At 39.8% G+C, this 13213-nt stretch overlaps 1 protein-coding gene across 7 annotated transcripts in view; it reads right to left on the reverse strand.

The window, feature by feature from the left end:
• The window catches only part of MON2 (MON2 homolog, regulator of endosome-to-Golgi trafficking), a 171524-nt gene that overhangs the window by 42022 nt on the left and 116289 nt on the right, over positions 1-13213 (reverse strand). For 5 of the 7 annotated variants that reach the window (XM_030548857.1, XM_030548856.1, XM_030548862.1 and 2 more), the window contains 4 exons: positions 10176-10798; positions 4002-4145; positions 3429-3446; positions 3011-3139 (listed from right to left, as the gene is read on the reverse strand). In XM_030548857.1, the coding sequence (XP_030404717.1) occupies positions 3011-3139; positions 3429-3446; positions 4002-4145; positions 10176-10798 (914 nt within the window). The remainder of the gene's footprint in view (positions 1-3010; positions 3140-3428; positions 3447-4001; positions 4146-10175; positions 10799-13213) is intronic. The other 2 variants (XM_030548859.1, XM_030548858.1) reach the window with 1 other exon arrangement.

The raw sequence follows: 13213 nt of genomic DNA on the forward strand, positions 1-13213 counted from the left end.
AAATTGGAGGTAGTTCATCATTATGAGGGGGCTCTGAAGAATTAGCCCCTTCTACCTTGGAAGAATTGCTCTGCAGTGTCCCAAGTTGTGATGACACGAATTTGAAGAAAAGGCCATAAGGAATTCAAACTTCTTGTAAAATGTAAAAAAATGAACAATATACATCATTCATGTGAAGCATCTGGTCATTATTAAAAATAAGAGGTCTCAGCTTAAAAAGGCCAACAAACTGTTAAAGGTGGAACAGAGTAACAGAGATGGCATCCTGAGAAACAAAATTAGCACGGATAAGATTTTCCATTCTCTGTCATATGACTTTTGCTAATCCCAATGAGTGGGAATATAGCAAGTAATTAAATAATTTAAGAATGAACAGCTAGAGAGGAGTTGGAAGACTGGAAGGTGAGAGCACTGCTGCCAAGTAAACAGGAAGTTGTTTTAGAGCCCATCAGCTGGAGCACCACTCTGCCACAGAATGCAGATGTAGAATCCTGAAGTTGCAGTGCCTTGCAAACAGAGAGAGAGAGAGAGAGAGAGAGAGGACATTGCTGCTTTAAAGATTTCTTCTGCAGATGCTGAAGTTGTCTCTCTGCTCAGAATGTACTCATACATCTGGTGGAAGGGTCAAGAATATACTTGCAAAGGCTTTGTATGTTTCAATGATACAACATTTAGGGTATGATTTTCAGAAGTGCTCAGGGTTGTGCTATCTGCTCTAATTAAATCAATGGTTAAATTCCCATTGATTTCAGTGGAAGCAGTTATGCCACTCCTGACTGCTTTTGAAAACCACACTCCTCATCTAGTTGATTTGGGAGATTTTATGCCTAAATAACAAAGGTAAAAAGATAAACAGCGGATGACTTCCTAATGAGCTGTGTGTTTAAAATATATTTTGAAAGCCATAGTACTGTGGTTGAGTAACAACTAGATCAAATATACTGGAGAAAATTATGAGGCACTGAAAAATAATAGCTAGAATGGAAGACCATACCAAACAAATTACCAAATTCACAGGTGCAAATACTGTGGCTAAGACTTTACAAAAAAGGATGTCTAATCTTAGACTCCTAAATCTGTATTTAGGATTTTCAGTAATCAGGTACACTGCACTTTTGAAAGTCATGCACCACTATTTTCATATACATAAATATGGATTTAGAAGCCAGTTTTTAGGCATCCACACTTTTTTTAACCTTTGTCTATATCTATTGCATGCTTAGGCTACCACACAGTCAAACTAATGAACAGGGTTATGTGATCTCAGCTATATTACTGCCCTAATAGCTAGTCAATAGCTTTTAGCATGAAAAATTGCCTACTGCCTAACCCCTGCCTAAGACAATCACAAGACTCAGATCTAGAATTCCAAGTAGAGTTTGAGAGTTATTGTAGGAAAAAGTTTGTCTCAGAATAATTATATTACTACTGCAGTAAACAGCTCAATACACACATTTAACAAGCACAGTAGTTACGAACACCAGAGTTCCGAACTGACCAGTCAAACACACACCTCATTTGGAACTGGAAGTATGCAATCTGGCAGAAACAGAGGCAAAAATAAAAAGCAAATACAGTACAGTACTGTGTTAAATATAAACTATTAAAAGAATAAAAATGAAAGTTTTAAAAAAAGATCTGACCAGGGTAAGGAAACTTTGTGTTTGTTTCATTTAAATTAAGATGGTTAAAAGCAGCATTTTTCTTCTGCATAGTAAAGTTTCAAAGCTGTATTAAGTCAATGTTCAGTTGTAAACTTTTGAAAAGAACCATAATGTTTTGTTCAGAATTATGAACATTTCAGAGTGATGGACAACCTCCATTCTCAAGGTGTTCATAACTCCAAGGTTCTACTGTATAAATTTAAACAAATGATCTTACTTCAGTCCACTAAGGTTAAAGAACTCAATGTCATGATGTGGAAAATCTGTCTATGAATTTAGGCTGATCATCCAGACAAAGGACAATGGAGGGTTGCTAAACCTTGATGGTTGTCCATTCATATGTGAGCAACTTCTGGTAAAGGGTTGGCTGAATCTAGGTGACCCAGATTTCTTCCAACTCCGAGAGCTAGCATTTGAAGAAATGGAATTTCAGTAGAAGCAGAGCTGAGAGATCAAGTTTTAAATCACATAGCCTGAGAGACTTGGGGGTGGGGAAGAGGACTCAGAAAGTACTCACAGGAGGAACAAAGGAACAGATTTTTGGAGAAAGAGGAGACATCTTTGACAGGAGGATCAGCCAAGATAAAAGGAGTCTGGCTGGAGGACAAAAACTCCATGATTTGGAATAGAAGCCTGAATGTAGGAATGGGGTGCAAAAGAGGAGACCTAGAGCCTCAAAAAGTGACCTTCAGTTTGTGAGGAACATGCCAGAGTAGTGAGGAAAGTGAGGCAGAGGATGGTGTACAAATGTTTTATTTTTTTTTACTAGATGTATATTTCTCATGCTGTCTAAAGTAAAGCGTGATTGGTTTTGGAACCTTTGCAAATTCTGTGTTAGGTGTTTCCCCATCACGTCTCTGAAGTGGAAACCTGTAAGCCAGAGTTCCTACAAGTTTTGAGAAAGTGTGTGTTTAAGCCAGTGGGGAATCTGGGGTGTGGGGGAGTCTGGCACTGATCACAGGGCCTAGGCAGTTGGACTGTGGAATCTCAGCTCTCAGAAGGTGGTGCTAAGATGGGGTCCCAGGCAGAAGGGTTGTGGTTATTTTGGCTGTAGCCCTTCTACTGTTGATTCAAGCAGAGGCTGGTCAGGGAGCCTGCATGTAACTGCAGCTGGGTGTCTCTCTACCTGTGTGAATGCTGGTGGAAGTATAGGACCTGGCTCTGCAGCTTGTCACAGCAGCACAGAGTGAGAGGGAGCCTAGGCTGGTTGGTCAAAGGGCTCAGTGGTACCCCAGTTTCATGTGGCACCCCGGGGGAAACCCATGACAGTACTATCTATACTATTCCCCAGTGGCTCCAAATAAAAGTCACTACTTTAGTTCATAAACAGAATGCAAACTTTTTACCTTAATAATGTTCTGAAGAACCTTCTCATTAACTACAGCTTTGTGGCAAGCAGTCTTTTGGTACAAATCCACCACAACTTCCAAAGATCTCTCAGCAAATGGTACGTAATTCAATGCTACCCATTCTGCCTAGAAAAATAAAATTAGTACACTACTGAAGAAAACATGAAAAAACATTAGTTATGTAATAGAAAACTTACATTTTACATTTACCTGTTTTAACGCATGCAAAATTCTCAAGAATATATTTCATAAGGTAACAGTTTTGATCCAAGCAAAAAATAGTTTATGAAGAAAAAACATAACATTCTGAGTAAGAGCATGAAATAGATTTGGGTAAGGTAAATTTTAGTAGGTCAAGTGCTGTATTTTATGCAAAACTACTATATTAGGACAATCTTAAGGAAATTTAACTCACCGGTGCAAATAGTTGTATCTAGTGGGATTCCATTGTGTAGCAGGACAAACAGAATAAGAAAAATTAATACATATATAACAATTACCTGAAATTATATTAAAATTATATTTTCATGCTTACTGAAAACCATCAGTATGTGCATGGATTTAAAGAAATTTTATCGTGTTCTAATTTCCACAGCATAAAAGATTCAAAAATTGTCGACTACGGTGGAAGATTTTTTCAAAATAAGATTATTTTAAGTCCAATTATATTTTTAATATAAAATAAAGCAAGATATGTATGTCGGATTCCCTGGGAAGATTCAGATTTATTGTGTCTGATGTTCATTAAAGGCTTTTCCTTTAAGGAGGAATGAAAGTTTCAATAGGAAAGAAAATTTATATAGGAGGATGAAAATGCCTACAAAAACTAAATAATAATAAATTAATTGATAGCACAAGATGTACAGAAAGTTTTTGCACATGGGGGAAAATGGATGTGTCTTGGTAATCCACATCCATCTGAAGCTGAACGGACTGTTCACAAGATACCATATTAAAAACGGAACAGATATGATGCCTAAGAAATTACCTGATTATATTTTGCATTTGCAATGTGTTTCATTTCCAGCTGTCCATACTGTGGCGGTTTACAGGAGAATTCTACAAATGCCAAAAGCTGATCAAAGATTGCTGGATACATTATCTGCATGTTTTCTGAACCTACACATATGGCCTATAAAAACCAAAAGCCAAACATTATAATTCAATAATTTACCGCATGAAATTTCAGCATTTAAGAACTGCACCAATATTAAGAGCTTTTAAAGAGGAACAACCACTCTCAGAAGAAACAGAATATACTTTACAAAAATATAAATGCAGATTTATCAGTAATTTCTTGGACATATTTGCGAACTATGTCTATTTTTTGTTTAATCCATGTTTGCTCTTGCTATGTTATCATAATGTTAATTTTTTAGGACAATACAGAAAATGCTGTAACAACAGATTGGTGGCATAAATGCAAGATGGCTGCTGCAGGATCAAGCTGAACCAGCAAGCATGATGTCTTAGTAATAAAATTTGTGTCTTTGTGTAAGTTTTCTTGTCTGTTGACCTGTGCCCCAGTGTTTTGAAGTCTACTCTGAGGAACATTTAACACTGCAAGAAGTCATCATCACAAGGCTTTAATTGGTAGTTCAAAAATGATATATTATAAGAAGCAATGTACATCAAATGAGAACTATACGGAAGATTTCAACAGAACTGAGAACCATAATACAGCTTTATAATACAGCGCTTTCTAGTTATGATATATTTAGAAGATGTCAATGGAACAGAACAGGATGATGACTTCCTGCTGCGATATAAATTCTGAGGCAAAGCCAAGACATTTAGTTTCAAAGCGGAAGCCAATGATCCCATAAAGTTACTCTATTAATTTTCTTCAACGTCATATGTCTTGCCCCTTCCTCCTTGGAGTTTTCCGAGCCCCTCTCCATGTTAGAAGATTCCTTCCATTTTATTACTCCACAAAAGGCCCTACGTCATATTAATTCTATCTCCGGGGACAGCTCTAACACTCTTGCAGGCAATGAAAGGCGTGTCTAGATAATGAAACACTCCCCCTCCCAACAAAAATGGATTGTGCAGATATCACAGTTCTCAAACACTTAATAACCTCAGGACATGAGAAAGCTCAAATACTGAATTCTGATCAGTGTGACACTAAACCACTAGTCTAAACAAAAATGTTTGATATCCTGTAGTTTTAATAATTCAGTCTGATGGATGTTGGTACACTGGAGTGACAGTCCTTCACTGCATTTTGATAAGTTAAAAAAAGACTGCATGTATAAGAATAAAAAACAGGATTATTAGGTTTTAAAAAACAAGTCATATATACACACATTGATCAGTCACTGGAATCTAGAAAGGAAGAAGTGAAAAATATTCCATGAAATAGACTTTGAATGAGATTTAGAAGCCGAAGTCATTTGGGCACATTGGTTTAAATTTTCCAAAGCATCTATCATGAGAGAATATACACAATATTTAAAAAATCCACATACTTTGGGTCAATGTCTAAAAACTATGAAAGGTTCTTCAGTGGGGAACTGTATTTGAAAATAATCCAAAACAGATACCAAAGATGTTAGAAACTACAAAGTAGTCTTGCAGAGTATGACCAAGTATGTAAATGATCTGCAGCGTTTTTAAATTTCCATATAAGAAATAACTCTTCTACTTCACAAGCCATTATATTTTCCCCAGACACCCCTATATTAAGCCCATTACTGTACTTAGACTACAACATGTCAATCCTCAGGAAACTAAACTGTTGTGCATCACAGATAGAGAACAGACAAGATCACAGTGCCATCAATACCCAAGGCCTCTTCTATGGCAGGGAATTGATTAAGTGAGATATACCCAGATGATCCCAAGAAGTGAACCATGACCCATACTGCAGATGAAGGTGAAGGTGAACAACCTCCAAAGTCCCTGCCAATCTAACCAGGGGAAAATTCTTTCCCAGCCCCAAATCTGGTGATTAGTATGCTCATGAACATGTGAGCAAGACACACCAGCCAGGTATCTAGAAAGAGAATGCCCTGTACCATCTCAGAACACTGGTCCTCCCCATCCGTTGTTTCACTTCCAGCTGTGACCAATCTCTGATGCTTCAGAGAAAGGCAAAACAAACAAATAGAATACATCTGGTCAATTGTGCATGAGAAAAAAAATTCTTTTTTACCCCTGCAGGAGCCCGTCTGAAGCATAAGATTTGATTATAGTCATTATCTTAATGCCAGCCTGCAAGTGTTATGAACATAACGAGGGCAACACAGGCCATCCTGTTCTCCCCATGGCCCATGAAGGAAGGGTATTCCCATAGGGAAATCATAGATTCCAAAACCACACAGGTCACAGAACTTCTTCCAAAAACTGTATTAAAGCATAGCTTTTAAAAATACATGTAATCTTGTTTTAAAGACACCAGGCAATAGTCAGTCCATCACCTACTCTGGTAAGCTAATCAAATGTTTAACAACCCTCACAGTTAGGAAATTGTGTCTTATTTTAAGGCTGAGTTTATCTAACTTCAACTTCTAGCCATAGGATCTTGTTATGCCTGTCAGCCACGCTGAAAAGCCCCCCATTTTCCATTTGCAAGTCCTTAGACCCAATGATCAAGTCATCTCTCACTCTTCTCTTCAATAAGCTGAATAGGTTGAGCGCCTTAAGCCTCACATCTTAAAGCTTGTTCCTCAACCCTTGGATCATTTTTGTGGCCCTTCTTTGAACTCTCTCCAGCATTTCCACATCCTTCTTGAAGTATGGACCAGAACTGGACACGGTATTCTAGTAGTGTTTTTAATCCATACTAGGTGTAGAGCCATGCTCATTTCCCTATTTCTATTTGATATTCCCCTTTTTATACATCCAAGGATTACATGTGTGTTTTTTTCCACTGCCATTCCTTTGTTTTCATGAATTGCTTTTGAGTGGTGGGACTTGTGTGAGAACATATATGATGCAGTGTCCCCAGCTTCTACTACTTTCTAAGAATAAATAATAATCAAATAATCAGCATGAGACAGACATGCAGCATGGAAAATTTTAGGCGAAACAGTTAAAGTTTGACAAAGTTATAAATAACTGAAAATACTGTGGTTTTTTTTTGGGGGGGGGTTGGATTGGGGGAGTGGTGTGCAGAGGAATTTCGTTCAAAACGGTATGGCTATTTCTGAGAACCAGGGTAGGGAAAAATACATTGTTTTGCCCATATTAAAAAATTCTACTGACCTTTTGTTTGAAATTGTCTAGCACCCTCATGCTCTAGAGTACGGTCTTGAAATCTGACCACGGTGTCGGAGGAATTGTGTGTCCACAATGTGACTTTTGCTATCCCTATGAAAATTTGCCCAGTTTTAGCCAAGTTATAAGTCTCTGAAAAATTGGAATTTGCACATGCTCAGTAGAGGCTTAGATTTTAGCAGCTAAATTCCTTGGAAGATTCTGTTCAGAATGAACATGCTCCGGCCTGGAGCTCAGCAAGACTTTGCCTGTAGTTGCAGCCAGGGGTGGCTCCAGGCATCAGCATGCCAAGCGCGTGCCTGGGGTGGCAAGCCACGGGGGGCACTCTGCCAGTTGCTGCGAGGGCGGCAGGCAGGATTCCTTCGGCGGCATGCTTGTGGACGGTCCGCTGATCCCGCGGCTTCGGCGAACCTCCCGCAGGCGTGCCACCGAATCCGCGGAATGGGGGCCTCCCGCAGGCAAGCTGCCGAAGGCAGCCAGCCTGCCGTGCTAGGGGTGGCAAAATACCTAGACCCATCCCTGGTTGCAGCTCTGGGATGCTCTGGGCCATGCCTAATCCAGGTCCAAACAGTTAAACTGAGAACAGGAAGCCTGTTTCTCCTCTGCTTTGAGTGACCCCCTGCTGTGCCCTGACTACTGGAGAACACTGCCTTATCTGATGCAAAAGGGACAAGAGTTGTATCTGTAAGGGGTGCTGTGAGAATAGATTGGGACTAGGAATTTGAGGGGTGGCAGGGAGGGGAGAGGGAAACTGGGACTGGGAATTGTGGAGACGAGACTGGGACTGGCTGGGCAGCAGACTGGGACTTGAAGTCAGGGAGAGAAACAGGGAGGGTAACTGGAAGACAGCATAAGGAAGAAATACAGATTGAATGAGGGATCAGGATGTAAGCAGGAGACTGGGACTGGTTGGGGAAGCAGACTAGGGGGCGAGAGAAGGAGACGGATGAGACTAGGATTTGCTGAGCAAGGAGTCTGGATCTGGAGTGAGAAGTCTGAGGACTGGAGACTAACTGCATAAGTGAAGAGAATGGGGTTTGGATGAGAAACCAGGGCTGAGGAAGAGACAGGACTTCAACAGGGAGAAGCTGGATGGGATGGAGCGGAAAAATTCAAGGTTGGAGGAAGATGTGTCTATGCTCACTAGAAAACACTTCCCTCCAGAACTTGGAATGGAACCCAAGATTCCTGAGTGTACTCATTCCTCTACTGTCAGCAAATGTCTGTGAAACCCTTTGCCAAAGTCTCCCTTCCCCCTTCAGTGCTGGTCCACATAGAGGATGATAACCTCACTATTACTATTACCTGCTTCCTTAGATCGAAGTAGCGGAGGTCTGTTTGGTGGGTCTAAAGGTTCCAACTCTGCTGACAAAATATGTGCATGTCTATATACCACCATGTTTTTTCAGTTTGCTTTTTTAAAACCTAGAAAATTTAATGTAGCTTTGTGTGTGTGTGTAAGGAACATTATTAAGGTTGAAAGTGAAGTACTCAGAAGTCAAGCCTTAATTCTGGTTTTCCTAACATTTGAGTGCTTCGCTCTATAATCTTAGTAATATATGTGTGAGAGAGAGAGAGAAAATATGAATGAATATGTGGACAGTTACTTTTGCAAAGGAATAATTTTCAGTTCTAAAAAGAAAAAAGGTGCATTGGTAGGATGAAGTACAGTAGTTTGCTATGTTCCTCCACTCAGAATATTTCTTTTAAATGCAGGAAAGTTCCTGGAGGATTACTTCATTTCTGCCCATGCCTTCTACTTTTTAAGCATAGCTCTCATTTTGCAGCACGTTAAGAAAAAGTGCTGACAGGTGGTTTCAATTTAAAAGGTATGAGCAACAAGATCTAATCAGTGATAAATTTTAAAAGAAAATCAAGGCTACTGGATATAACTAATTTAATCAATAGATTCAAGTATTAGAGGGGTAGCCATGTTACTCTGGATCTGTAAAAAGCAATGAAGAGTCTTGTGGCACCTTACAGAGTAACAGATGTATTGGAGCATAAGCTTTCATGGGTGAATACCCACGTTGTCAGACACATGTAATGGAAATTTCCAGAAGCAGGTATAAACTGATTCTTGCCTGCATATTTATACCTGCCTCTGGAAATTTCCACTACATTTGTCTGACAAAGTGGGTATTCACCCACGAAAGCTTATGCTTCAATATGTCTGTTAGTCTATAAGGTGCCATAGGACTCTTTGTCGCTAAATCAATAGATTATTTCCTTCACAAAATAGTCATGTGATCTGAACATACAGATCACCCTTATCTGCTGCCTTGCGTTTTAGCTCTATTACAGAAACTCTTCACTTAAATGAATGGTGCTCTTCAGGGCCATGTCTTTGATAAGAATTTCTGCAGCAAAGCACTAGTATTTTTGTTTTACAGAGTAGATATGGGAAGAGAGGAGAAGAGGTAGAGAGAGCTGATGCTTTTTTCTTCCACTTTACACAACTGCAAGTCCTTAAATTAGGATCATCATCCTTCCAGACTTTGCTGGAGTGAACAATGTAAGAAAAGCTGTCCCCGCAGAGGCTGAGTGTATTGCCTCCACTCCATTTTCAGCCCATTAACATGCTAAAACTTAACAGTCAAGCAAGCAAATTATTGAACATGCAGTACTGAATATTAAGTATTTTCACAGTGATACAGAAGAGATTTTATTCAAGATTACACGATTCATGTCAATATAGAGCTGCTGAATGGCAAGAAGCTTAGTGTAGTAGGGACAGGAGACAAGGTGAGCTTCTGGTTCTGATTGTTCTTCAAAAGAAGCAAAATTATCTTTTACAGAAGAATAGTACATTACTAACCCAGAAGTAACTAGGCAACTAAGGTTAATTTAACTCAACATAGTGCAGGTGGCAAAGCAAAAGAACCACTACATAGTATGGTTCACCTTTCAAAGGACATCTAAAGCTGTATTATTATATTACCTTTTGTAAGACATCTAAAGCGGTAAGCACTGCTTCCTGCAAACTTGTCAAAACTGCTTCAGTATAAGATGGCAGGATGAAAGGGGAAGCATCAGAACTGATTGGAACTGAAACAGCACCATGTAAAATGACACCAAGCTTTTGGAGATCATCCATGCTGAAACCAGTTTTGATGTGTTGGTAGAGAGCTGGGAATATCTGAATTAAAGCTGTGAGAAAAGGTTGGCTGGGTATGAAAGTCAATTTCTCACAAGTAATTGGAGGCTTTGTACTTTCTGAGCCAATCCTATACCAGGTGTTCCAGGCAGCCCACCAAAGATTTAAATCTTCAATCTCATCTGTTATTATAGGTGGCTCAGATTCATTATATCTTCCAATTCTTTCTCCTATAGAGTCAGTTCTCATGAATGATCTGCCCAGACCAGTAGCAGTCATTGCCCCTAGGAGGGCAGGCACATTAATAGCAGGTGGCGTATCAGGTTTCTCTGAGTCTCGGACAGGAGACACAATTTGTAAAATTTCCTGAAAACTTTTCAGAGCAGCCAAGGAAACTTCATTGTTTTTGCTGAGTGCTGCAGACTGGATGTGATCAAGAAGAACATCCCAGGCTTTGGAAAAATCTCCTATTTAAAAAAAAAAAAAAAAAGGTAAATCAGTTTGAGGATTTTTTTTTGTTGTTGCCCCTTCATTTCACAGGAGTTGGAGGAGGGGGAAGGTACCTCCCTTCAACTGCTTTCTGAAAGAATTGGCTTGTGAAAAAAAAAATGCATTACACCAGTGACACAGACCTCAGTGGTTCTGGAGCCAACTTAGCAAAAGGGCCACAGTAATGCGAGTTCATTCTTTAATTTGCAATAGTACTAGCTATTATATATTATATATATATATATTTTTTTGCTGTGAGAATACCACCTTCCTATATAGGTTTACCTTTCGAAGGAAGGTATTATTCTCACAGCAAATAAGTTAATATCTTAGTGCAAGTTGATAAATTAATTGGTTAACAACATAGTAAAACCATCCTTACTGGTTAATAATTTAGATTGGTTAATAATTAAATCACATGTTTAATGTGTGCTACAGAGAGTTGCAGGAGACACATTAAAGAACCATTTGTGGCTTGTGAGCCTCAGTCTGAGTATCGCTGGTTTATACCAAATCTGCTACCTACATGTTGCACCACATGACTGGAAATGCATTCTCTTTATCTTGAATAGTGGAACTGATCCTGTTAGCATTATGCATACCATCGTTTTCATAGGGTCAAAGGCCAGAAGGGACTATTAGAATAGATCATCTAGTCTGACCTTCTGCACATCTCAGACCATTAAATTTCACCCCGATAATCCTATACTGTGCCCAATTATTTTAGTTAGATTAAAGCATTTCAGTGTCATCGCCCCCTCCTCCCCCACCTGCAGCTGGGGAGCTACAAGGTACTCGCCCTGCCCGTGACGGCTTGGAGCTTGGGGGCACCACTGTGTTAGGCAGCGTGGGTACCGCACAGCTTCCTGCCACTTCAGGGGGCTTTGGGATCCTGCAGCTCCTAGCCGCCAGGGCTGAAGTCACAGAGGTTCCGTGACCAAATCGTAGCCTTACCCATAGCCAGCACAGCTATGCCAGAAAACCCCACAGTGTAGACGTAGTTATGTTTGCAGAAGAGGGCTTCTACTGGTATAGCTCATGTTGTTTGTGGAGATGGTTTAGCTATGCCAGCAGAAAAACTCCTTCTGCAAGATGCATCTCACTAAGGGGCTCTGCTAGTGTAACTATACCAGCAAAGCATTTGTAGAGTACATAAGCTCTAAACTTGTTGCAGAGAACATGCAAGGCCCCTACAATGGCAGGAAACTGATTAGTTGAGATATGTACATATTGCAGGAGGCGATACATGCCCCATACTGCAGAAGAAAGTTGAATAAACTCCAAGGTCCCTATCAATCTGACCTGAAGGAAAATTCCATCCCAACTCAAAAACTGGTCATCAGTTTGGCCCTGAAAATGTGAGCAAGATATACCAGCCAGGCATCTATGAAATAGTACAGATAATCCTATCTCAGAGTACTGGTCCACCCCACTCAGTGTCCTGTCTCCAGCTGTCGACAATCTCTGATGCTTCAGAGAAAGCCAGAACCTCCCTACCCGCCTCCCCACACACAATGTATCTGGCCATCGTGCATCAGAGGAAAAAATTCCTTTCTAATCCCTGCAGGCAACAAGCTGAAGCCCAGATGTCTGTTGATTTCAACAGGAGTTAACTGTATATAAAGGACGCAGGATCAGATCCCTAGCCATTCAATATGCTCCTATGGTTCTCTGAATGAAACAAAATTCCATGATAATTATATCTTCATTGAGTCATAGGTATGCTGAGGGAGTTATTTAAGAGAGATAGGCACTACTCTCTAACTTAATTATGTCAACTAGAAGCACAATCACTAAATTGGAAATTAATGGAAATACCTAAAATGGTTTCTTGGATTAACAAAACAATTTAGTAAATGAAATGGGAACTACGGGAAGATTGTGGGGGTTGCTAATGAATATACTGAGATAATAATTCTGCTGTTAAACACGGCATCTAGTCTTCCATTTCCAGTTTTCTATAGTAACTCACTTGTTCCAATTCCTTATGTATCCTGTAGCAGGGAAATGAGGCCAGAATGCTCTAGACCAATTCTCCTATGGCACAGAACTACTAGAATGCAAGAAAGTAGAAGCCAGACTTAACTGAGACAAAAGTACAAGAATAGTGGCCCAGAGTGGAGGCCTGTAGACATTGGAAAGGAATTTTCAAAAGATTCAAAGTTGGGTGCCAAACTCCCTTAGGCTCCTTTGAAAATCCCAGTCTACATCAACTAGGTAAGGAAATATGTGGCAGCAAGGTACCGCACCTAAAACTAGCATGAACACACATAAAAGAAACCTAACAAGATTAAATTAAAATAAGAGTTTTAATACAAGGTGGTAAAGGGAGAAGTAGTTACATAGGCAAGAAGTTATGAAGTGTCCTCAAAGGAAAGCTAAATGTAGAGGCT

This window comes from Gopherus evgoodei, chromosome 1 (assembly GCF_007399415.2).
Source record: "Gopherus evgoodei ecotype Sinaloan lineage chromosome 1, rGopEvg1_v1.p, whole genome shotgun sequence".
NCBI lineage: Eukaryota > Metazoa > Chordata > Testudines > Testudinidae > Gopherus > Gopherus evgoodei.